Source organism: Eurosta solidaginis, chromosome 4 (genome assembly GCF_040869045.1).
Source record: "Eurosta solidaginis isolate ZX-2024a chromosome 4, ASM4086904v1, whole genome shotgun sequence".
Taxonomy (NCBI): Eukaryota; Metazoa; Arthropoda; class Insecta; order Diptera; family Tephritidae; genus Eurosta; species Eurosta solidaginis.
This window is the reverse complement of record NC_090322.1, coordinates 272486671-272514557: the sequence shown is the minus strand read 5'-3', so window position 1 is coordinate 272514557 and position 27887 is coordinate 272486671. Positions and strand designations below refer to the sequence as shown.

At 38.4% G+C, this 27887-nt stretch overlaps 1 protein-coding gene across 3 annotated transcripts in view; it reads left to right on the top strand.

Moving 5' to 3' along the window:
* The window catches only part of Ranbp16 (Ran-binding protein 16), a 117612-nt gene extending 91463 nt beyond the window's left edge, over window positions 1-26149 (top strand). For all 3 annotated transcript variants that reach the window (XM_067786167.1, XM_067786168.1, XM_067786169.1), the window contains one exon: window positions 25627-26149. Coding sequence is in view for 1 of the 3 variants with exons in the window: in XM_067786168.1 (XP_067642269.1) it covers window positions 25627-25676 (50 nt within the window). In the remaining 2 variants the exon portion in view is untranslated. The remainder of the gene's footprint in view (window positions 1-25626) is intronic.
* Window positions 26150-27887: the final 1738 nt, after the last annotated feature.

Genomic DNA, 27887 nt, shown 5'->3' with positions numbered 1-27887 from the left:
CTTGCTTACAAATCAAACCACACCGTCTCTACAATATATACAAAAACAAAACATCCTATTCAGCCTCAACAACAAAACAACGTTATATACGAGATAAAATGCAAAGGAAGAGAAAATGAAAAATGCGATAAAATATATATTGGCACAACAAAGCGAGCCTTAGCTGTTAGACTGGGAGAACATGAAGCTGACATAAAAAAACAAAAGACCAGCACAGCGTTATCACAGCATATGTTGACAAGGGGTCATACAGCTGATTTTAAAAACGCGAAAATTATAGACAAAGAAAAGAGAATAACAACAAGATACTCATTGGAAAGCCTGACAATAATGGAAAGACGAGAAAAGACAATGAACAAACGCGAGGATACAGAAAACATTGCTGCCGCCTACATAGCATGTTTACAAATATAAAAATAAGAATATTTAGTATTGACAAGACTACCATGATGGTTAGATGGTACTGATTATAGTTTATTCATGTATATGTTTAAGTGACTAATGTTTTTGTTGTTTTATGCTCATGTTTTCGATACGAAATCCAATAGTGTAAGTGTTTCTTGTTAAAATTTTTTACTCATTTAACTATCTTGTAATTTTAACTTTTGTTTGTGGCAGGGATTTTTAAAATAAATACCCGCCTGAAGATGCTAACAAAGATTAGCGAAACGTTGGGAAAATAGTGGAATAATCTAGTTTTATTTGCACGCTGGACTTAGATCAGAAAAGCCTGTTATTGATAGATTTTATTTTAAAAAGAGAACTGATCGGAATATACAATTAACTAAAACATATATTCACCGAATGCCCCGACCTCGAAGAAGCCAGAAGACGCTACCTAAAAAGCAAAGGGATCGAGCTACTAAAAATACCCACGAAAGCGAACGTAACTTCAATCAATAACTTCGTCAAAGCCATTAAAGCACACATCTAACATTACTTTAAAAACTTACAAAAAAAAAAATTATTCGATATAACTAATTCCCATCGAGCGGATAGCCCTGGCAGCTAATGCTCATTTGACATATTAACAATTGACATTATGACATATTAACAATTTATTTTAATAAGGTTAATAAATAATAATAATAATAACATGGCGGAACTCTACAAGTTTGCTGACGGGACAGCTGATTTAAAACTTTTTTTATTTGATTTGATACATCAACTTCCAGCGCAGTACGATTTTGACATTAGTCCATCGAATTTACAAAAACAAAGTACATGGAACTTTTTTTTATGTTTGTAGGTATGTCACCATGAAAAAAAATACGAATATTGAATAAAAGGTCTGGAATTTAAGCAGTTTTTATTAACACGGTCCTCTGTTTTCTAGAAAAAAAAAAAAGATCTATCAACTTCGACCAATATAAAAGTTCGTACACTGGTTCTCAGTCATAGCTTAGAATAAAATTTAAAAACCCAGAAGTAAAGGTGTGAAATTTACTATAAAAAACTTTAAAATTGGTTGGACTTGACAATATCGTTACATAAGCTTTGCTAAAAATTCAAATTCTTTATGAAGTTAATTTAAAAAAAATTAAAGAAATCTCTTGGTCACCTACGTTAAAATGAATGAAGAGTTTTGAAAGTATTCAGAAAATCCAAAACTCCCCGAAGTGGTTTCCTTAAACTTAATTTTAATAATGGGAATTTGATGAGAATTGATTTAAAAATAAATTAATTAATTTAAGACGCGATAACCTCCTAAGAAATTTTTGGCCGAGCTTCTCTTCTACTTAGCATCGTCCTCCTTTTAATTTTTTCTACAAATTGGCCGGTAGGTCCCATGTTTTATGCCGACTCCGATGAGATGAGTTTTCACTGATAAGCTTTTCACGGCAGGAATACACTCGAAACGCTTGCCAAATCACTGCCGGGGCGCGGCCCCGCTTAGAAACAATTTGCTCTAATTGAAAAAAATTGTTTCTTAATTAGCACCTAACCGTTTAAAGGGTTATGGCCGTGCAAAAAAGAGCGCCAGTCGCTCTTTCGCTCTGCTAACTGGCGCCAGAAAACCTTTAAGCTATGCCCGTCCGTCCGGCATGAACACGATAGCTTGAATAAACTTTGAGGTATTTTAATTAAATTTGGTATATAGGTTTGTTGTCACTCATATCCTATCGATATTTTATATATGAAATATCGGACGATACGACCACGACCACTTTCTATTAATGCGTTAAGCTATCATCAAAAACTCGTCAACCAGTTTTTTGTTATAAAAGGTAATGTGTGTGTGTGGGGGGGTTCGTTTTGAGGACCAGGACCACTTAATTGAAAGTTTTTTATAGGGATCGTAGATGAAAATTAAAAGATCTATCTTCTCGAATTATAATCCTATATCAAAGCTATTTTAGATCCAAAGACAGTAATACAGAAAATTGGAAGTTACAAATTTTTCGATATATAGAAATAACATTTTGCTGAAAAAAAATTTTGAAAACAATTGTTTTCTGTATAAAAACTTTTTTTGAGATGGGATTTAACTTCACTTTCTAAACCTTCACTTCACTTTCTAATCTATGAAGTAAAAAACAGCTAACCTGGAACGTTTCAAAAAATACGTTTCATAGGAAAATGCAATAATTTCATACAATTTTTACATTTTTGAGTTCAAAGTTTTATTCATATTGTGACGAATATTAGTGACACTAAGTGATACTGACAACACTAGTCTGATGCTAAGTAAATGAAGTCACAACAACAATAAAGCAGACAGTCACTTGTATCTACATAAACGAATCAATCATTATGTCTACACATATGTACGTACACGCTGCGGAGAAGCAACGCACAACCACATGTATATATCTGAGATACTCCCGAAAGTATGCAATGAGAGAAGCTATAAAATCGTGCATCTGTAGTTACAGCTGAGTAATTTTATAGCTGATAACTAACTAGTAAGTTCTGGAAATAGAAGCGCCTAGAAATATGTCAACGGAAACCGCACAGTATAAAAGCAGCGACAGTGGAGGCACGACAATCAGTTTGATTTAAGACGCTATCTGGCGAGCAATAGTAGTGTTATTCTCAAGTACTTTAATAAAGACCATTTTGCATTATTGAATAGTGGAGTTATTTATTCAACAGTTTAGTGATTCGAACGTTAGCAGAAGGTTGCAAATAAGGTGAATTGCACTAAAATCGTTGCAATTGGTGTCAGAAGAGGAATTGTTGAATAAATTCCAGAGTTGCAGAGCACAACAAGGACATGGCGAAGTTAAGTGAATTAAGGATCCAGCAACTGAAAAAGGAGTTGGAAGCCCGTGGCTTGAATACAACCGGCAATAAGATCGAACTTCAAGCTTGGCTATGAGACGCTATGAAGTCGGAAGGAATTAATGTGGACGATGAGGTCTTTCATCGTGATGGGGACGTGACAACAACAAAAATTGAAGAGAAAAACAAAACATCGCAGGCAGTTACCAGCACAGACTTGAACATGATATTGGCTGCAATATCTGCACAAACGTCGACAGTAACATCGAAGATTGAAGCACAAGAAACACGTATTTCAGAAATGTCGACACACGGATAACGTGGAAACTCAACTGGAATCATAGGAGACACGCATAAAATCCAAGATGGAAACTCAACTGGAAGAACAGAAGGCATATATAGCATCCCAACTGCAATCACAGGAGGCACGTATTTCAGAAATGACGTCGCAAGTGTCATCTCAACTGGAAGACCAAAAGACATATATGGTATCTCAATTGGAGACGCAAGAGGCACGTATATCTGAAATGTCGGCAGAAATTTTGGAATAGGTATCATCAAAACTGGAAGCGCAGGATGCAAAAATGGCTCAATTTCAGGCAGAAGTAGATTATTTAAAAGGTCGTATGGAGCAGTTACAACTAAATCGCCCAGCTGTTTCAGCAAGCAATACGAAGGTAAAAACTCCATCTTTAGACGGCTCTGTTCCTTTAAGCTACAGTTTGAGAAGACCGCAGCAGTGAACAACTGGAATGCTGAAGAAAAAGTTGCAGCTATATTCGTAGCATTGAAGGGGCCAGCAGTCGAAATCCTATAGACGATTCCCGAAGGAGAGCGGAACAACTATGAAGCATTGATGGCCGCTGTAGAACGACGTTACGGAAGCGAACACAGGAAACAATCTACCAAATAGAATTGCAAAACCGCTGCCAAAAATCTAACGAGACTTTGCAGGAGTTTGCTTCGGACATTGAAAGATTGGCTCATCTTGCAAATGCGGACGCACCCGTGGAGTACACCGAGAGGGTAAAAATCCAGAGTTTTATAAATGGCATACGGGACGTAGAAACGAAGCGAGCGACATATACAAACCTAAAGCCCACATTCGCAGAAACTGTATCCCATGCACTGACTCAAGAAACAGCGTCACCTTTGAGTAAGCCCGCATACAAAGGAACGCAGCAGAAAAAACGATGGTGCCGTCAAATGCTTTAAATGTGCAAAGCCAGGGCACACTGCACGTTATTGCAGTACCAATCCTAACAGTTCCAGCAATGTGGGTGGCCGTAAACGCAGAGCTGAAGGGGATGAGCAAATCTCCAAATCTACTCAATCGTTAAACTAAAGCGAGTCAGCCGCAAGGGGCGACAGCTGGCTCCCTCAATTGAATGCCCCATACTCTCTATCTCGCAAATTGGAAGAAGGTCAAGCAATCTTACTGTCGGAGGACATGTGGATGGAAAGGAACGTTTACTGACTGTAGATACTAGTGCATCCCATTCCATCATTCGATCAGATTTAGTCAACAAGAAGATAAGACCATTGCTTGTAGCGTGTGAAGTAGCAATTTGGAACGTCACGGTACTACACAATTTTATAGTGGCAGAGATTGTTGATGAAATCATAATTGGAGTGGACTTCTTCATCGACCAAGGCATCAAGATCGATATGCAAAGCAAGACGATGCGATATAAGAACATGGATGTGCCACTTAAGAGAGGCTACAGCAGTAAACGAGTGCTGGTGGAAGAGAGTCAGCAAATACCACCAAAATCCGAAGCAGTCATCTGGGCGAAGGTTGATGGAGATTGTGGGACAAACAAATTGTGGGTTGTCGAGGCAGCAAACAAATCAACACCGAACATACTTGTTGGAAAAACCCTGGCTATGACAAAACAAGATGGACGTATTCCGGTAAGAGTACTCAATGAGTTCAAGTCACCACTCAAACTGACAAAAGGAGCTATATTGGGAAGATGCCAAGATGCTGAAATAGTTATTAACTGTGAACAGCTCCGGGAACACGTTTCAACTAGCAAGACTGATCTTTCAAATGACATCAGGGCATGGACGGATCAAGATTATCAGAGTTAGGCAAAGCAACTGCTCCTAAAGTACGCAAACATATTTGACCAGGGTGGTTCCAAAACAAGCCGCACCAATGTTGTGAAATATCAAATTGACACTGGAGACGCGAGGCCGATACGTCAAGCTCCTCGTAGTGTTCCACTGGCGAGCGGGAAGTTGTGAGTCAAATCGTACAAGAAATTAGCGACAGCGGCGTCATCGAACCATCACCTAGTCCATGGAGCTCACCGGTGCTACTTGTGAAGAAGAAGGATGGGAAAATGAGGTTTTGCGTGGACTGCCGCAAGTTGAACGACGTCACGAAAAAGGATAGCTACCCATTGCCAAGAATTGACGATACTCTGGACTCGCTATCTGGTACGAAATAGTTTTCCACGCTGGACTTGAAAAGCGGCTACTGGCAAGTTGAGGTGTAGGAGGAAGATAAAGAGAAAACAGCCTTCAGTGTCGGTGATGGTCTTTGGCAATTTACAGTGATGCCTTTTGGACTTTGTAATGCACCAGCTACTTTTGAGAGACTCATGGACCAGGTACTGAAAGGACTACATTGGCTAACATGCTTGGTGTACCTGGACGACATCATCGTATTGGGCAAGAACTTTGATGAAGATCTTAAGAACTTGGTGGAAGTTTTCCAGAGAATAGCTGGCGCTGGTCTGAAACTAAGTCCCAAAAAGGTATCGCTGTTTAAAAAGGAAGTAAATTATTTGGGTCACAAGGTAACGACAGAAGGTATCTGTATAGCGAATGAAAAGATAGAGGCAGTGAAGGATTGGCCAAGGTCACAGAACTTCCATGAATTAAGAAGTTTCCTTGGGCTGTGCACATATTACCGCCGATTTGTACCAAACTTTTCCAGCGTAGCCCATAGCCTACATGAGCTTACAAGAAAAAATAAAGCTTTTGAATGGAAGAAGGAGCAAGAAGTGGCTCTCCAAACATTGAAGGAGCGTTTGTGCAACTAAGTCCCAAAAAGGTATCGCTGTTTAAAAAGGAAGTAAATTATTTGGGTCACAAGGTAACGACAGAAGGTATCTGTATAGCGAATGAAAAGATAGAGGCAGTAAAGGATTGGCCAAGGTCACAGAACTTGCATGAATTAAGAAGTTTCCTTGGGCTGTGCACATATTACCGCCGATTTGTACCAAACTTTTCCAGCGTAGCCCATAGCCTACATGAGCTTACAAGAAAAAATAAAGCTTTTGAATGGAAGAAGGATCAAGAAGTGGCTTTCCAAACATTGAAGGAGCGTTTGTGCACTGCCCCAATGTTGGCATATCTGATTCCAGTAGCAACATTTATTCTAGATACAGATGCGAGTGGATATCCTATAGGAGGCGTTTTATCACAACTGGTCGATGGACAGGAGAAGGTAGTTGCATATTACAGCCGTTCGATTGGAAAACCAGAGAGGAACTATTGCGTTACACGGAGAGAGCTGTTGGCATTGGACATTTTCACAAATACCTCTACTGCCAGCGATTCCGCGTCAGGACAGATCAGGCAGCGTTGAAATGACTTCTGCAGTTCCGTCATCCGGAAGGACAATTGGCACGGTGGATCGAGCGACTACAAAGCTATGACTTTTCCATTGAGCATCGAAAAGGTAGTACCCATGGAAATGCTGATGAAATGTCACGAAGACCATGTAGTTTGGAATGCAAGCACTATTCAAAGGCCGAGGCTAAAGAAGACATTATAGATGGCCGGCTAATGACTATAACGTGTAAGGATGAAAGGGACAAGGAACAACTAAGAAAGTGTCAGCTATAAGTACAGATCTGTCACATGTTATGCAAGGGCTCGACCGAAACGAAAGACCAAACAGAGAGGAGATGTCAGCAGAGAGTCACATTGCGAAGTCACATTGGGCACAGTGGAACAATTTAGAATTGATATCCGGTTGCTTGCATCGAGTATGGGAGAGTGAGGATGGTCAATGCAAGAAGAAACTGATAGTTGTTCCCAGAAAGAGGATTCCTGACGTGCTCAGCGAGCTGCATAATGATCCAAGTGGAGGTCATCTTAGAATCACGGAGACGCTCGAGAAGATTAAGCACAGATCCTATTGGCTTGGTTGCCGTCAGTCGGTCACCGAGTGGATTGCCAGCTGCGAGGTTTGCAATAGAGCGAAACACGAAGTCATGACCAGATGAAGCAGTATATTTCCGGTGCACCATTTGAAAGGATCACCATGGATGTCCCAGATCCATTTCCTACTAGCAACCGCTGAAACAAATACGTGCTGGTGGTTATGGATTATTTCAGTAAATGGCCAGGGGTATAACCAATCCCAAACCAAGAAGCGGAAACAGTAGCAGAAATGGTTACAAACGATTGGGTCGCAAGGTATGGTGTACCAATGGAGTTACATTCTGAACAAGGCAGGAATTTTGAATCAGCTGTATTCCAAGAAATGTGTAAGAAGTTGGACATTCGAAAAACACGGACAACTGCATTGCATCCTCAGTCCGATGGTATAGTGGAACGTTTCAATAGAACCTTGGAGAGCATTTAAGGAAAGTAGTACACAAATACCATAAGGAGTGGGATACACACATATCATTATTCTTGATGGCTTACCCATCGGCAGTGCATGAGACAACGGGCGAAACTCCCGCAAAGGTAATTTTTGGCAATGACCTTCGACTGCCAGCTGATTTGAAGTTTCGGATAGATGCCGATGCGGAGAGAAATGTCAAGAAATCCACTGGTGTCTTGGAAGAAGAGATGAGAGAGATACACGATCTTGTAAGGCAACGATCAAAGATTATGAGTGACAAGATGAAAGCCAGATACGATAAAGCAATTAATTCGGAAGGTTTTCAGGACGGAGATTTGGTGCTGTTATACAACCCACAACGAAAAAAAGGTTTGTCCTCGAAATTGCAATGTAATTGGGAAGGCTCATACAAAGTTATAAAACAGCTCAACGATGTAGTGTACCGCATCCAAACCATTGGCAAACCAAGAACCAAAATGAAAGTGGTTCATTTGGAAAGGCTGGCAGCGTTTAGATCTAGTGATTTGTCTGATAGGGACGATCAGACTTAGGTGGAGGGCAGTGTGACGAATATTAGTGTCACTAAGTGATACACACATCACTAGTCTAATGCTAAGTAAATGAAGTCACAACAACAATAAAGCAGACAGTCACTTGTATCTACATAAACGAATCAATCATTATGTCTACGTACTGTACGTACACGCAGCGGAGAAGCAACGCACAACCACATGCATATATCTGAGATACTCCCGAAAGTATGCAATGAGAGAAGCTATAAAATCGTGCATCTGTAGTTACAGCTGAGTAATTTTATAGCTGATAACTAATTAGTAAGTTCTGGAAATAGAAGCGCCTAGAAATATGTCAACGGAAACCGCACAGTTTAAAAGCAGCGACAGTGGAGGCACGACAATCAGTTTGATTTAAGACGATATCTGACGAGCAATAGTAGTGTTATTCTGAAGTACTTTAATAAAGACCATTTTGCATTATTGAATAGTGGAGTTATTTATTCAACAGTTTAGTGATTCCAACGTTAGCAGAAGGTAGCAAATAAGGGGAATTGCACTAAAATCGGTACAATATCAAAATGGAGATAAGCTGTCTAGTAATGTATACTCCTTAAGGTCGATTTAAGGAGTACTTTAAGAATATTTAAGGGGTATATGAGTGCATTGCAATGTCTGGCCCAAGATCACGCACTTCAGCTCGGAATACTATTACAACGGAACACCTACGGGCGAGAACTTTCCAGAAAATCTTAGGAAAAACTTAATGGACTACTCACAATCAACGCCAGAGCTGGGCTATGTACTTCATATTGGATAACTAATATGACAAAAATGGTACGCATGATCCAACGATTTTTTCAGGGTCGCTGAAATAATGGTATGAAACCCTCTATTCTATAAATGGCAAATATTATTCACAACAAAGTGCATAAAATCCAATAACATCCAAACTAAAACTCAATAATTCCAAAAGATTTCAAACCAAAATGTAATAAATAAATTTTTTCAGACCACAACGCAATAATTACCAACACCTATATGTCTTAACCAGGGCTGAAAACCGCCTGCAGAAAATTGAAACGGTTTGGTTAAGTGGTTTGAACCACTTTGGCAAAACTTTAACCGGTTCCGTGGCAGCCGCCGAACTGGTTCGGTTCAAATGGTTCAAGCCTTTATACTAAGTGGTACATTATTAATGTGATATCTAATGGAAAATATTGCATTCAGATGATCGCTGTTTCTAAGGTACTTCGGATTTAACCTCTTTTCAAATATAATAGGACATTGCTGGGGCTTAAGAAATCCCTCTAAGCCAGGTACCATAGAATGTCTTAATTTCATCTAAGTACTTCCAGCCTTAGCAAGATCGATCGACTGCATGTTGAATGGCAGGAATATTACATCCTCCACCTGTAGACCTGGTGGTGAAGAACATAGTGTTAACAAATGCAACGCGATTCAAAGCCTATAGGCCAGTTCGACGACTTGAGACCATACGGGTATAGTAGTATAGCGCCATCACACATTCGACGAACAGACTAATGTATACCTAACTAGCGCTTCGGTGGGAAGGATCTAATAGGTAGAGGTGGAACGATGGCGCCAAGGGCCGTAAATGCGGAACGCGTCAATATACGTATACTCCGATGGTTCCAAACTAATGGATATGAAAGGGTTTGCGGTTATAGTACCTTTCAGGCGGAAGTAGTAGGAAGGAAGGTTAAAGCTTAAACATCAGCCGCGTGAACTTTCATATTGACTACCAAACCGCAATTATTTAAATAATCTCGCAGAGCGGAACAGAGTCGGGATATGGAGAAATGCACATCTATTTTGGGTCCCCGGTACAATGGGAATAGATGAAAATGAATAAGCGGGTGAGCTAGCTAAAAAGGAAATAGTTGCACATGATGGTTCGAATCGAACTGGTTCGCAGCCTTGCTCTTAACATCAAATCTAGTTGTCCGATAAATGCGATTTTTTGGCTGCATGTGTATTCTTCCATAACTGCTATAACTTAATAAGTATCGTTTGAAATGTGCATTCATTTGAGTTTCCTTTTTATAGTTTTTTATTTATTACGGTTCTTAAGACCTACTTTGGATTAAATAAAAAATTGTTTCATTACATATTAAGTGCTTTACTATATAAGTAAAATAAAAATTTTCTTTGAATTTATTAATATTGTAACGAATTTACTTAAATTCCGCTTATTTCAAATCTTCTACTAAGGTTCGAATCACTAAACTGTTGAATAATTAACTCCACTATTCAATAATGCAAAATGGCCTTTATTAAAGTTCTTCACAATAACACTTATACTTCGCAACTAATCGCTTGCTTAAACCAAACTGATTGTCGAGCCTCTACTGTTGCTGCCTTTTATACTCTGTGATTTCCTCGTTGCATCTTCTAGGCGCTTCCAGAATTTACTTAGTTACTGCTATAAAATTATAACTACATATGCACGTGTATAGCTTCTCATATGCGCGTGTATTTGTGAACGACACTTCCACAATTATAATTGCATACTTTTGGGAGCATCTCAGATAAGATATCTGCATGTGTTTATGCGTCTCTTCTCCGCTGCGTGTACCTACATATGTGTAGACATAATGATTGTTCTATTGATGTGCATACAAGTCACTGCTTAACATCGGCTTAGAGATGATAGTATCCCTTCGTGTTGCTAATATTCGTCATACTGCCCTCCACCTAAGTTTGATCGTCCCGATCAGACAAATCTCTCGATCTAACCGCTGCTAGCCTTTCCAAATGAATCACCCTTCTATTTCGTGGTTTCCCAATTGTTTGTATGCGGTAGATGACATCACTGATCGATCCTCTTCACAACTCTGTACGGGCCTTCCCAACTGCACCGATATTTGCATGGAACACCTTTCCGCCGGTGAGGGTTGTATAGCAGTACCAAATCTCCCTACAAGAAACCTTCCGAATTAAAGTTCTTGTCATGCCAGTGTTTCATCTTACTCATTACCCTGGGCCGTTCCCTCACACTATGTTCTTTGGCCAATCAAGAACTACTTCGCAGAGCTTGATCTTGACGGATTGACTTTGTATCATCAATATCGTCTTGACGTTTCACAACAGTAGTGCTAGTTCTGGAAAATTCGTTCCTTCGGACTTGGTTACACTCGCCAGTAATCGTACGCAATCTTGCTCCAGGTAATGGCTTTACTCTCCTGTTGACCAAATCAGATCGGATCAAGGAATGAGATGCGCCCGTATCGACAGTCAGTACACGTTCTTTGCCATCCACATTTCCTCTGACGTTAAGACTACTCGATTTTCTTCCAATTTGCGGGACAGATATCACAGGACATTTAACAGCTGGAGCTAGCTCTCGATTTTTACATCTGGCACGCTGTTGCTCATCTCCTCCCGCTTTGTGTTTACGGCCACCCAAGTTGGAAATACCAGGACCGGTGCTGCAATGACGTGCAATGTGACTTGGGTTACCGCACTTGAAACACTTCATAACTCCGGCATTTTTCTGTTGTAACCCCTTCAGTGCTTCCAAAATTGTGTCTACCCAGTGTGGCCTTTCCACTTCCACGCGATGAGCTTTGTACGCTGGCTTACTCAAAAATGAGGCTGTTTCCTGAGTCATACCGTTTCAGCAAATGTTAGTTTTGGATTCGCATATGTAGCTCGTTTCGCTTCCACATCTCGTATGTCATTTATGAAGCTCTGGATTTTTACCCTCTTGGTGTATTCCACGGGTGCGTCCGCATTTGCTAGATAGGCCAGTCTTTCGACATCCGACGCAAACTCCTGCAACGTCTCATTCGCTTTTTGGTAGCGATTTTGCAACTCAATTTGATATATCTGTTTCCCATGTTCGCTTCCGTAACGTCTCTCTAGAGCGCTCATCAATGTTTCATAGTTGTTCCGTTCTTACTCTGGAATTGTCTGTAAGATTTCAGCTGCAGGCCCTTTCAATGCCACGAACAGCGCGGCAAAGTTATCTCCAGCATTCCAGTTGTTCACTGCTGACGTCTTCTCAAACTGAAGCTTAAAGACCTGAAAAGGAACAGAACCGTCAAAAGATGGAGTTTTTACCTTCGTATTACTCGCTGAAGCAGCCGGGGGATTAAGTTGCAATTCCTGTATACGATCTCTCAAAACATCCACCTCTGCCTCGAATTTTTCTTCAAACTGCATTATTTTTTCGTTCATGCGCGCTTCTAGTTTGGATGATATACGCGCCTCTTGTGCTTCTAGTTGTACTGTTATGCGTGTCTCTTGTTCTTTCAGTTGAGTTGCCATATATGTCTTTTGTTCTTCCAGCTGTGATGAAATTTGTGTTTCCTGTGCTTCAATCTTGGCTGTTATACGGTTCTCCTGCGATTCCAGATGAGATGACATTTGCGACGACATTTCGGATACACGCGTTTCTTGTGATTCCATCTTGGATGCCATATATGTCTTCTGCGATTCCAGTTGAGATGACATTTCGGTTGATATTTGTGACGACATTTGCTTCAACACTGCTAGTATCGCGTTAGTGTCAACACTTGCCAATGGATTCGGGGTATCTATCTTCTCCTCCATTTTAGTTGCTGGCTCTTCCACATCAGGATAAAAGACATACTCGTCCAGATCAATTCCTTGCGACTCCATTACCTCTCGTAGCCGTGCTTGAAGTTCGATCTTATTGCCGGTTGTATTCAATCCACGGTTCTCCAACTCCTTTTTCAGTTGCTGGATCTTCAATTCACTCAACTTTGCCATGTCCAAGTTGTATTCAAAGTCTTCGGAATTTATTCAACAATTCCTCATCTGACACCAAATGTAACGAATTTACTGCAAATCCTCTTATTCGCAACCTTCTACTAACGTTCGTATCGTTAAACTGTTGAATAAATAACTCCACTTTTCAATAATGCAAAAGGGTCTTTATTAAAGTTCTTCACAATAACACTTATACTTCGCAACTAATCGCTTGCCTAAACCAAACTGATTGTTGCGCCTCTACTGTTGCTGCCTTTTATACTCTGTGATTTCTCCGCTGCATCTTCTAGGCGCTTCCAGAATTTACTTAGTTACTGCTATCAAATTATAACTACAGATGCACGTGTATAGCTTCTCATATGCGCGTGTATTTGTGAGCGACACTTCCACAATTATAATTGTATACTTTTGGGAGCATCTCAGATAAGATATCTGCATGTGTTTGTGCGTCTCTTCTCCGCTGCGTGTACATACATATGTGTAGACATAATGATTGATCTATTGATGTGCATACAAGTCACAGCTTAGCATCGGCTTAGAGATGATAGTATCCCTTAGTGTTGCTAATATTCGTCACAATATTTTTACAGTCTTTTATCGCAGTATATTTTATACCCTACCTACCCTTCTAGAGTCTTCTTTTCGAACTCAGTTCTTACTCTAGGCAGTCTTATATATTGTAACGAATTTAGTGAAATTCCGCTTATTCCAAATCTTCTGCTAACGTTCGAATCGCTAAACTGTTGAATAAGTAACTCCACTATTCAATAATGCAAAAATGGTCTTTATTAGACTACTTGAAAGTACTTCACAATAACACTTAACTTCACAACCAATAGTGTGCTTAAATAAAACTGATTCGCTCATGCCTCAGCTTGTGCTGCTTTTATACTCTTCGGTTTCCTCGTTCGCATGCTTATAGGCGTTTCTTCTTCTAGAATTTACTAGTTCGCTGAAGATTGCATACTTTTGTGAGTATTTCAGAAATATGCATGTGTATGTGTGAGGACTACTTTGCTAATGATTGCATACTTTTGAGAATATCTCTCCGCTACTGTATGTACATATGTGTAGACATAATGATTGATTTGTGTATGTAGATACAAGTGACTGCTTAGTATCGGCTTAGATATGATAGTATCCCTTAGTGTGGCTAATATTTAATTTGCATATCACTCGCTAACAGCAGGCAAAGATTTTTGAAATGTGTTAAACTACCACTGTCTGTATTTGTTATTGTTTGTACACTTTTTATTCAGCTAATCTTTTCAGAATTTTAATTTTGACTCTCTTAAACTCCAATCAGTGTTTTTTGTGTGCTTAAATTATGTTAAAAATTGTGTTAAAGTTTGTGTTGTGGTAGAAGTGACCTACTAGAATTTTGTGAAGTTCCACTGCTTTCCACTGAAGTTCGCGCATGCAACATCTTTATCTTTCAAAAATCTTTGGATACACCAACATTTTGTGACGTTGGCTGTATGTAGTACATATGTTTACACCAGCGTTTGCATTTGCTACTCCAGCAGTAGCAAAGAAAAATAAGCAATAAAAAAAATTTAATGCTATTTTCTCAGTTCGGTATTGCTATGCAGAGCTTTGTCGTTTCTCTTATTTTTGTTGTTGGAGTAATGTACTTTGGTTTTATTTATCGGGCTTTAAGTGGTTGTAGCTTCTAACCTCTGTTCCGACGTTGCATTGCAAGTTGTTGTAGACAAGAAGTAGCGGGAGAAAAAACAATCTGCTATCACTTGTATATGCTTTGGCTCTGTTCATGTTTAGAGCAGGAGAAATAGCAAAAAAAAAACACCAAAGTAAAATAGCATTTTAAACCACTTGTTTGCACGTTCTATACATGAATACTATTTTCATAGTAATTTTTCTCTCAAAATAGTTTATATGCTCGCCAAAATATTAATTTCATCGATCAAAACTCAACATTGGTGCAAGTATCGAACCTTGTGGAAATCCACAACCGATGAAACTGCTTTTTCGATTATCGTCCTTTGCTTTCTGTAGCTCAAATTACTTCGGAACCATTGCAAGGTCTTTCATTTGATGCAAATTGTGGAAATAACTTCCAACAATCCTGCCTGAAGCACAATATCATGGACCAAAATACAGTAAGAAAAATGGAGCAAGCGATTGTAGATGCGGAGATCGCAATATCATTGATACCACAGGAAGAACAGGAGCACGCAAGACACATGTGCAGGGAAATCATAAAAAAGGAGGTGAAAGCACAGGAAGGACAGAAATCTAATAGGGAGGTGAAAACAATAAAGAATCTACGGCATAAACTAAGGAAAAACAATACTGTCACAACGAAAGCGGACCTTGTCCAACACCACTGTGCTAATCGAAAAAGAGAAATATATATCCAAAACCGAAGATCTCATAGAGGAAATGAAATGTCGTAGTGTGGTATTATGCATGATACCAATTTATGTCAATATGTTTATTGTAATACCCTAATACTGTCTATGCAGACCACCCATATTGTATGCACATTACAATGTTGACCCAAATACATTTCATTTTCCCCGACGGCAAGACCCGTATCTAGTTACAATACACTGGCGTATTGACGAGCCGGCTAATAGCGTGACCAAGTGTCAATGACAACTCGTCAATACGCCTGCCAAAATATTCACAGTTAAAATTGGTAAAAATAGATCGAACTAATATGCTGACTCAGTATGTAAATATTTAGAATGCAATTTATTAGTGTTAGTGTAATTATGTATGTGTAGACTAGACAAATTTGTATAAAAGGGAAGACAATGTTAAAATAAAAGGCAATTGCTTTGTAACGCTATCCATCAGCGTATCAGCAACACTTTCTTTTTCTAAACAAATCATTACAGTAGAATGAGAGATGATCCCACAGATGAATACCAAAAACAAATCAAAGTTGCTATAAAAAATGCAACAAATATAGTAGATTCTAACATGGCAAATATATTGGTCCAAATGAACCCTTCGGCTCCTCCACTGATTGCGCTACCAAAAATCCACAAGCCGGACACGCCAATGAGGCCCATCATTAATTTTAAATCGGCACCATGTTACAAACTGTCCAAATATTTAAAAACGATATTGAAAGATACTCTGGAGCTAAGGAACGAATATGCAATAGCTAACACAACACAACTAATAGAGAGACTTGAGACCGTAGAGCTAACAAAGAACAGCAAATTGGTATCTTTTGACATAAAAGATTTATACCCATCAATACCACTGTCGGAGACTTTGGACATAGTTAGCTCAACAATAGTTCATAACACAAAAAACAAAGTGAAAAGTATGTAAATCACAAATACGCTAAGAACCACTTTACGTCAAAACTATTTTCAATTCAATAATAAAATATATAGACAAACAAACGGTCTTGGAATGGGAAGTCCCACATCAGCAATTCTTATGGAAGTGTTCATGCAAAATCTCGAAGAAAAGTACATACAGGAGCTGAAGTCCAAATTAGGCGTGTCATTTTATGCTAGATACGTGGATAACATAATATGCGTTTTAACTACGAATAACGCTTGTACTGGAGTACCTCAACAAGCAGCACGGAAATATAAAATTTACAATGGAAACCGAAAAAGACGGAGGAATCAACTATCTAGACCTCACGATAAATATTGATAAAGAAGCCAAAAGATTTAACTATGACATATATCGAAAGCCAACGGCCACCGACACAATAATACTGTTACGAATATTAGCAACACTAAGGGGTACTGCCATATCTAAGCCGATGCTAAGCAGTGACTGTATGCACATCAATAATTCAATCATTATATCTACACATATGTACGTACACGCAGCGGAGAAGCAACGCACAAACCCATGCAGATATCTTATCTGAGATATGCAATTATAATTGTGGAAGTGTCGCTCACAAATACACGCGCATATGAGAGCTATACACGTAAATCTGTAGTTATAATTATAGCAGATAACCAACTAGTAGATTCTAGAACAGAACCGCCTAGAAATGTCAACGAGGAAACCAAACACTATAAAAGGCAGCAACAGTAGAGGTGCGCGAATCAGTTTGATTTAAGAAGCCACCTGGCGAGCAATAGTAGTTATTGTGAAATACGTTATATTGTGAAGAACTTTAATAAAGCCCATTTTGCATTATTGAATTGTGGAGTTATTTATTCAACAGTTTAGTGATTCGAACTTTGCAGAAGGTTGCAAATAAGAGAATTTGCAGTAAATTCGTTACAATTGGTGTCAGAAGAGGAATTGTTGAATAAATTCCGAAGACTTCGAATACAACTTGGACATGGCAAAGTGGAGTGAATAGAAGATCCAGCAGCTGAAGAAGGAGTTGGAGAGCTGTGGATTGAATACAAGCGACATTAAAATCGAACTTCAAGCACGACTACGAGAGGCAATGGAAGCAGAAGGAATTAACGTGGAAGAGTATGTCTTTCCTCTTGAAGGCGAGGAGACAACAAAAATTGAAGAGAAAAATGAAACATCGCAGACAGTTACGAGCACAGACTTGAACATGATATTGGCTGCAATATCTGCACACACATCGACAGTAACATCAATGTCGTCGCAAATTGCATCTCAACTGGAATCGCTGGAGACACGCATAACGTGCAAGATGGAAGAACAGAAGACATATGTGGCATCCAAGATGGAATCACAGGAGACACGTATTGCAGAAATGTCATTTGAAATAACAGCGAAGATTGAAGCACAAGAGGCACGAATATCCGAAATGTCGGCGCAAATTTCAGCACAGATATCATCGCAGATCTCTGCTCAACTGGAAGAGCAAGAAGGACGTATTTCCTTGAAGTTGGAGGCGCAAGATACAAAAATTTTACAGTTTGAAAAAAAAATCGAGGCCGAGGTGGAGTGACTAAATCGCCCAGCAGTTTCAACGAGTAATCCAAAGGTAAAAACACCATCCTTTGACGGTTCTGTTCCTTTCCAGGTCTTTAAGATTCAATTTGAGAAGACCGCAACAGTGAACAACTGGAATACTGAAGATAAAGTTGCTGCATTCTTCGCAGCATTGAAAGGACCAGCTGCCGAAATCTTACAGACTATTTCAGAGTACGAACGGAAAAGTTATGACGCATTAATGGCTGCTGTGGAACGGCGATACGGAAGCGAACACAGGAAACAGATATATCAAATAGAATTGCAAAACCGTTACCAAAAAGCTAATGAGACTTTGCAAGAGTTTGCTTCGGATGTTGAAAGGTTGGCTCATTTGGCAAATGCGAACGCACCCGTGGAATACACCGAAAGGGTAAAAATCCAGAGTTTTATAAATGGCATACGGGACGTCGAAACAAAGCGAGCTGCATACGCAAACCCAAGGCCAACATTCGCAGAAACGGTATCACAAGTTCTGATTCAGGAAACAGCGTCGCTTCTGTGTAAGCCAGTTTTCAAAGCCCGCCGTGTGGAAGTAGAAAGGCCAGAGTGGGTAGACGCAATTTTAGAAGCTTTAAAAGGAACGCAACAGAAGAATAATGGTGTAATCAAATGTTTCAAGTGCGGTAACCCAGGTCACACTGCTCGTCATTGCAGCACCGGTCCTGGTAGTTCCAACTTGGCTGGCCGTAAACGCAAAGCTGGAGGAGATCAGCAAGAGCGAGTCAGATGTAAAGATCGAGAGCTAGCTCCAGCTGTTGAATGTCCTGTGATATCTATCTCGCAAATTGGAAGAAACCCGAGCAGTCTTGCCGTCAAAGGAAGGCTGGATGGCAAGGAGCGTGTACTGACTGTAGATACGGGCGCATCTCACTCCTTAATCCGATCTGATTTGGTCAATAGGAGAGTAAATCCATTACCTGGAGCAAGGTTGCGTACGGTCACTGGCGATTATAACCAAGTCCAGGGAGAAGTGATCTGTGAAGTCTTAATTGGGAATGTCATGGTTCTACACAAATTCGTTGTGGCGCAGATCGTTGATGAAGTCATATTGGGAGTGGACTTCTTAGTTGACCATGACATCAGGATCGATATGCCGAGAAAGATTATGCGCTATGAGAACCAGGATGTGCCACTTAACTTCAGTTTGGAAAAAGGGTTTAGCTGTGCTGGTGAAAGAGATTCGACAAAAACCACGAAAGTCAAAGGCAGCAGATCGGGCAAGGGTTGATGGAACGAATGGGCCAAACAAATCAAAACCAAAGGTACCTGCGAGAAAAACACTGGCATTGACAAAACCTAATGGACGCACTAAAACGAATGAAGGAATTTTCCAGAAAGAATGCAAGGGTGGTTTCAAGCCAGCGCGCACTACTGTTGTGAAACGTCAAGACGATACTGATGATGCAAAGTAAATCCGTCAAGATCAAACTCTGCGAAGTAGTTCTTCATTGGCCAACAGAGTGCGAGGGAACGACCCAGGGTAATGAGTAGTAGGATGAAACACAGGTACGGCAAGAACTATAATTCGGAAGGTTTCTTGGAGGGAGATTTGGTACTGCTCTACCACCCTCACCGGCGGAAAGGTGTTCCATCCAAAATTCGGTGAAGTTGGGAAGGCCTGTACAAAGTTGTGAAGAAGATCAGTGATACCATCTACCGCATACAAACCATTGGGAAACTACGAAATAGAAGGGTGGTTCATTTGGAGATGCTAGCAGTTTTTAGATCGAGAGATTTGTCTGATCGGGACGATCAGACTTAGGTGGAGGGCAGTGTTACGAATATTAGCAACACTAAGGGGTACTGCCATATCTAAGCCGATGCTAAGCAGTACCTGTATGCACATCAATAATTCAATCATTATGTCTACACATATGTACGTACAACCAGCGGAGAAGCAACGCACAAACACATGCAGATATCTTATCTGAGATATGCAATAATAATTGTGGAAGTGTCACTCACAAATACACGCTCGTATGAGAGCTATACACGTACATCTATAGTTATAATTATAGCAGATAACCAACTAGTAGATTCTAGAACAGAACCGCCTAGAAATGTCAACGAGGAAACCAAACACTATAAAAGGCAGCAACAGTAGAGGCGCGAGAATCAGTTTGATTTAAGAAGCCACTTGGCGAGCAATAGTAGTGTTATTGTGAAATACGTTATATTGTGAAGAACTTTAATAAAGGCGATTTTGCATTATTGAATAGTGGAGTTATTTATTCAACAGTTTAGTGATTCGAACTTAGCAGAAGGTTGCAAATAAGAAGATTTGCAGTAAATTCGTTACAATACATAATACCTTAAATCACCCCCAACAGCATAAAAATGCAGCATTAAGGCACTTGGTACATAGACTTGAAAGAACACCTCTTACACAAGAGGCATATAAGAGAGAACTTGAGGTCATATATAATATCGCTGCAAACAACGGATATAAAAAAGCACTAGTAGATAAGCTCAGAAGGAGAACCAAAAAGAAACAATGAAAAGGAAAATAATAGCTGGACAACTATGACATATACTGGAAAAGCAACACATAAATTGGCAAACTTCTTTAAAAACAACATTAACACAGCATTCAAAACATCGAACAATCTAGGGCGAAAACTAAGAACTAACACTAACTCAGACGAATCGTTTAGCAGCCACGGCGTATACAAGCTTATCTGCGGATGCCAGCATAGTTACATAGGACAAACAGGACGGCAAATAAGAACGAGGTTCAGAGAACATATTAGAGATTTCAACAAAAAAATACGGAATCCAAACATTCTACCCGAGTCTAACTTCGCGAATCACATGTTCGAGAATGAATGTTCCCCAGCAAACATCAATAAAACAGTTGGGGTTCTTCACATACAAGCAAAAGCGCGACGTCTCAACGTACTCGAAAACATGGAAATCTACAAACAGAAGACATTCGACGGCAGAATAATAAAAGAACAGATAAACACAATTTCTAACACAATATTCGAGCCTTTAAAACTTGTTTACAAGAAACAAAGTAATCACACAGGTATAACAGACAAACACACAACAATAAATAAACACAAAACAATTAACACACCAAAACAACAAACCCACAAAGAAGGTCAAACGACTAAAATTACGGATTTTTACCTACCCCAGTCAGCCACACAAATCGATTAGTAAACCACCCTCGGTTGTGAATGGACACACAGCACATACACATAATTAAATATACACAAGCATCAATTTTGACACTACCTGCTCATGTACCTACGAACTATAAATACAGGACAAACGACAACAACAGATCAGAACGAAAATCGATACTGATGATGGCACAACGCCGAAACCCGTTTGTCTCAAAACCAAATTTGACAAGGGATGACGGAAAATCGTTCCAATATACACCTACAATCCCAATCTATCAACTGTTTTGAAGGCCTGTTTCAAGTGTAAGAAGACAGACGCCACAGCTTTTTTGTCTGATATTCTGCAATTCCCATGTTTAGCGCCGTTTCACATGAATAGATTTATCTGAATCCAGCTTGTATAATCATTTTTAGTTTGCCTAGATATGCCACCAGTTTATTTTTCAGCACTATTTACATTGGGCGTAGCTCCTCCGGAAGTTTTTCTTCGCCATATTTGTTTTAAATTATATATTATATCATCTAACACGACATCGCTGAAATTAAATGAAATGAAATGCTACTATGTGTTAGAGTGATTTGTGAATATTTCGTCCGTTCTGGGTAATTCTTCGATGCTATCATTAAATTCATTCATGAGCTGTACAAAAAAGTTGTTAAAGGGAATATGATATACCTATTATATTCCTTCTCTAGGTATTCACCATTACAATTTTAGTGATATCTTTTTGTTATTTGTAAGCTCTGCAAGATCTTTTAGACACTTCCACATCTGCTTCATGTTACTTTTCAAGAAATATTTGTAAAGAAAAGTTGTACATTTTTATGTATTTTATGTTGCACTAGCAGACCCCGCAGACGTTGTTCTTCCCTAGCCTTGGTCTATCTGCATATCTCTTAAGAAGTTTTTAACTCTTACCTCACCCCCCACCCAGTTATAGTCCCAATCTCAGTTCCAGTCGCAATCCCACTTACAGTTCTAGGCAAAGGGCTGCCTATATACTAAATTTCAGGCAAATCGAACGAATCCCAACTCCACTTTCCGGAAAAAAAGTTTCGTTAGTACTAATCTAGGCAAAGGTCTACCTATATACTAAAAAAGGCAAATCGAACCGTCAATAGAAATCGAATGGATCGGTCTCTGGTACACTCCTTGGAAAGAATTTTTCCCTCCGTAAGAATATTCTCGTACTTAAAGGAATATTCTAAAAAAAGAAAGAAATCGGTCCAACCGTTCTCGAGTTTTGCGCTTAGCAGCCACTCATTTTTATATTATGGACTAACAGACCCGGCAGACTTTGTTCTACCCTAACTTTGATCTATATGCATAACTTTTAGGAAGTTTTTATTCTTAATCTCCTTCCCCATTTTCTCTATCCTTTTATCACTCCTCTCTCTGCCTTTCTCTCTTTCTGAGCCTCTTTCTCCCCCTCCGCTTTCCCACCCTTCCTTTCTCTCTACCTCCCTCTCCTTACTCCTCCGTTCCATCTATCTCTATCTGTATTTCTTCATCAACTCGATCTGTTTCTCAGTTTCTTTTCTTTCTTTCCTTTCTTTTCCTTTCCTCTTCTTTTCCTTTCCGCTCCTTTACTTCCCTTTCTTTTCTTTCCTTTCCTTTCCTTTCCTTTCAGAAAAGCTCACTGAACACCTTTGCAACTATTTTGATAAATGTACGCGATAATTTCAGCTTTATTTACGAAAAATATTGATCACTTGTAAACAATTCGTTTGAGCTATTTATTTCTGTTACTTTTGTTATGATAAAATTAATTCGCTATGAGCACAGCTTACACAAATTACGAACAAATTTCAATAAGAAAATTCGTGACAAAACACATTTAGGGCTGCCATGAAAAAATACATATAAAAAAATACTCAGAAATTTTGTCTTTACGATCAGCATACCAATTAGCAAAAAAAAATATATTGGAGAATTAAGTCGCCTGTGCACTAAGCATTAGCATATACATACAAATATACCAAAAAATATAATTTTTGTTTATAATTTGTAACGAAAGAGTATTTTTCAATAGATGTATGCATCTTGACGTATATTGCTTTAACTTGGCAACACGCATAAATATGTACATACATATCTCAAAATTAAAATGCATACAAAATTAAAATGCATACATACATCCATATATACCTATAAACCAGACGTCGGCAAAATGAAAATGCAGAAGTGTTCGTGAGAGCGCGATGATCGCGCACATCACTTGATGCATCGTTTTGCGTAGTTCATTCGCTAATTGGCAAGCAACAAGACAAGATCGTTTGTTATTATTTTTTTAATGCGCACAATGACAAGCAAAAGGTTTATACAATAAAATACATTGCATTTGCGCAAAAATATAAAATATTTTTCGTTGTGCGCATTGAAAGAAACTAACAAACGATCTTTGCTTGTTGCTTGCTAACAACATTCGTCAACATTGCGAGCGACGCACACAATCGATGTTGCTGCGCCAAATGCTCAGCGACTACTAAACTAAAGCCGGAGTCATTGGTGCCGTATGTCGTATCGCTGTATCCGTATCCCTAACGTAATCAGCTGTTTATCGTTACGACGGTAAACCAAAACCCAATTGGTTGGCTACGATACGGTTACGACCTTAGCGGCACCAATAATCGATTGCATTGATTCTCATAAGGTTGGTCGAATCAGCTGTTATAAGGTTACCGATACGGTTACCGATAAAGCACCAATGTCTCCAGCTTAAAGCCGGAGTCATTGGTGCCCTATGTCGTATCGCTGTATCCGTATCCCTAACGTAATCAGCTGTTTATCGTTACGACGGTAAACCAAAACCCAATTGGTTGGCTACGATACGATTACGACCTTAGCGGCACCAATAATCGATTGCATTGATTCTCATAAGGTTGGTCGAATCAGCCGTTATAAGGTTACCGATACGGTTACCGATAAAACACCAATGTCTCCAGCTTAAAGGGAATAAGAATACGTGTGAACTGAGTGTGCACAATTGTGCCACTATTTGCCGACGTCTGCTATAAACCAAGCGTAGGCAGATTTGTAAATGCAAGTGTATAGGTAAGTGAGAGCGCATTGATTGCGTGAACCAATTAGTTTTCATGTCAGTCACTTGTTAGACAGCAACTAACAAAGACTTCTATTTTTTTGATGCGCAATATGCAAAGCGAACAATTTTCTATGCTAACCAAAAAAATTATATGTACATTCATGCATATTTTAACATTCGCTGCGCAAACATGCGATAGCCACACACGACACTTGTAAGCAAAGAGCGCAACATGTCTGCTGTAAACCTACGCCCTAAGTTAAATAACGCAGAGAATGCTGAATGTATGTACGTATGTGTCGCATCATGCCTCACTCAAAAGCACTTTGCGCGCAGTTGACCGCAAATAGCCACACCACTAAATTTTTTGGTAAAACGAAGGTAAATATTTCAAAGTTTTATTGCAAAGAAGTAGTATTCCAATCGATCCATCCGTTTTGAGTTTATAGCTGTGTAAAGAAAAATGTTTATGATTTTTTACTGCAAAAGTGGAGTTTTTAGACTTTTAGGCAATTTTTAGAAATTTTCTCTCCGTAGAAACAATCCTCATACCTCAAGGAATATTCTAAAAAAAGAATTAGCGAAATCGGTCCAACCGTTCTCGAGATTCGCTCTTATTTCACAATTCAGCGACTTATTTTTATATTATAGATGATTTTGCTGTGCACACACACATTTATGCAAAAAGAGAGTTTTTCTCATATATGTAATACTCCTTATATTGCTAATAGAAAATGCTCGTAATGTGTTTTGAATTCGAAATCAAAACAAGACAGCCTATAAAATTTTTGTGATTGTAGCAGCATAAGTGTGACAAGCAAAAATTTAAATTTAGGTACATTCGATTATTGAATACAAAAACAAAAACGTTTAAACAGCAATATATCGGCACTCTGATGTTTGGGAATGTACCTAGCCTTTTGTAGCAATATAGGAGTATTACATATATGGTTTTTCTGCCGAAATACTATTGAACCAACCAGGTCTATATTTCAAAACGCGGGCGAAGGGACACCTATGCAGAAAGGGGTTTATGCAAAAAAACTATTTAACAGGCCCCCGATTTTACACAGAAGGAAAATATTTATTTTCGTCTTCGGATTATTGATACCGACGTCAAAACGCGTCTTCATTTGTGTATAACAAAGTTACGTTATCTTGTTATGGTTTTTGAATTAAGGTACTTAGAAATGAGACTAAAAAAATTTATCAAAGTCTCTTTAAGATTTCGTCCTCGGGACTCCGAAAATCCATTCCACAAAAGAGCGCGTAAATACTGCTACTACAGTGGTAGAAAACAAATTGTAGCTAAAAAGTCGGTAAAACCATTACGCTGTAAAGTCCGTGCATTGTATTTGACTTTTGCATCGTATTACAGATAACCTCTTTAGTCTTAAATTCTTATATATGTTAGGAAAACTAATTTATTTTACAATCATCTTCTTTGTTTTTAGATAATGCTTACCAAGTGTATTCGGAGACAAATTATTCAGTTTCAGTTTAAAACTGTGTAAAGAAAATCATCAATTGATACACTGACAGCCCTGCACTTGCTGGTTATGTTTAATCGGCTCAGAAATTAAAGCTTATAGAAATGGAAAATTTAACTACAATAAGAAGATTAATAAGAAATACTTATATTTATGTATACCTTAATTTGCTGCATTTAATTATGTGGCACCGATGATAAGATATTGGCAAAACGCTAGTCGTTGCCAACAAAAAAGTATGTCGTATGTTGTGCGTAACTGATTATTTTGTACATGAACAAAGTAACATTTTAATAAACATAATTGATGTAAATAATATTATCAAGTTTAAGTATTATTTGAATAGCTTTTGTTGCTGGAATAGCTTAAAAAATAAAATATTTTATGAATATGTTTTGCAATGAAAGAAAAACCTTTGAAATAATCTATAACTAATTTTTAAGATACACATCAATCAGAAAGGATCCTTTAAGTGGGCGCAATAAAAATATACACTTAAACCATTACTATGTATATAAATAAGGGGTTCCCTTGGTTTTCAATAATTTAAGTGGCTTTGTACGGTTATACGCAAGTATATTGGTGGTTTCGAATCTTTTCTCTCGAATTTTTTTCTCCCAAGAATAAATTCTCCCAACTATAAAATCCCTTGAAAAAGAGTTGCTCAAAATTTAGGGAAGAGTTTTATATATATTCCGATTGGTTCTTCTTTAATATTAAATATATGTGTAAGTAGGCTTTCCAATCTATATTTTATGTGCGAATAAAACTAAATTATTCCACTGTTTTGCCAACGTTTCGCTAATATTTTTATTTTTAGCATCATCAGGGGAATATTTATTAATTTATCTGTTACAAACATATATAAAAATTATGAAAATTATCAATTAGTTTTCAAAACAGACATGAAAAACAACAAAGAAAAACAATTTGGTGAATAGTTTAACATTTAACAAGATAAACTTACGTTATTTTGTCATTAAATCAAAACTGTTGTAAAAAACATTAAAAACATAAATCATCACAATATAATCATTACCATCTGACTATCATGGTAGCTTTGTCAATACTAAAAATTATTGTTTTGTAAACAAACAATGTAAGCGGCCGCTATGTTTTCCGTATCTTCGCGTTTATTGATCGTCTTTTCTCGTCTTTCCATAATTCTCAGGCTCTCAAGTGTATATCTTGTTGCTTCTCTCTTTTCCTTATCAATAATTTTCGTGTTGGTAAAGTCAGCTGAGTGTCCACTTGTTAATATATGTTGCGCTAGTGCTGTACTTGTTTTTTGTTTTCTGATGTCCGCTTCATGCTCGCCTAGTCTAACCGAAAGAGGTCGTTTTGTAGTACCAATATATATTCTTCTACATTTGTCGTTGTGATCGCCTTTGCATGTTACCTCGTATATAACATTGTTTTGTTGTTGGTGTTCTAAGGGATGCTTTGTTCTTGTATATATTGTGGACATGGTTTGGTTCGACCTGTAAGCTAGTACTGTGTTAGGTGTTTTTGCTATGCTGTGTGGTTTTTTATTTGCAACAAACAAACTCGATCAAGCATTTGCAAATAAAAACCAGCTCTGAAGGAATAATACAACAAATGTATAAATTCAAAGAAATCTTCCTTCTAAAAATATTAAACTTGGAAATAACGCAAACGAACATAAACTTAAAAATTACAAAAGATACACTAACTCGGGCGCAACAACAATTAAAATATACGTTAAGTGAAGAAGAACTCAACTCGTTCGTAACTAAACAAAATTTACTTAGTCAAAGGATCGCAGAACAGAAGAGATCAACGCTAAAAGGCAAAATCAAAAAGCTAAAATACGAACTAATGAAAAAACTGAGAGTTACAACTAACGATGATTGGTTCGTTAATAAAACTACTCTAGAATTCCCTGAAGAAGTAAAGTGGATACTCTCACTAGGAAGAAAATTTGCTTTACCAACAACAAGATCAAATTTCTCACCAATACACCTGATAGCCGAACTCGAACAACTGATCCAATTACTAACCAATGAAAAAGAAAAAGAAATAGCGAGAAGCAGAGTAAGCAATAGAATCATGCAATTCAAACGCAGCATAAATCATAACACATCGGAAAAATTTATATTAGCAGCTTTCCACCAGGCAAAAAGGTTTATACAAATACACAAAAACGAGCTCATTATAACCGATGCAGACAAAGGCAACAAAATGGTGGCAATGTATAAAAGTGA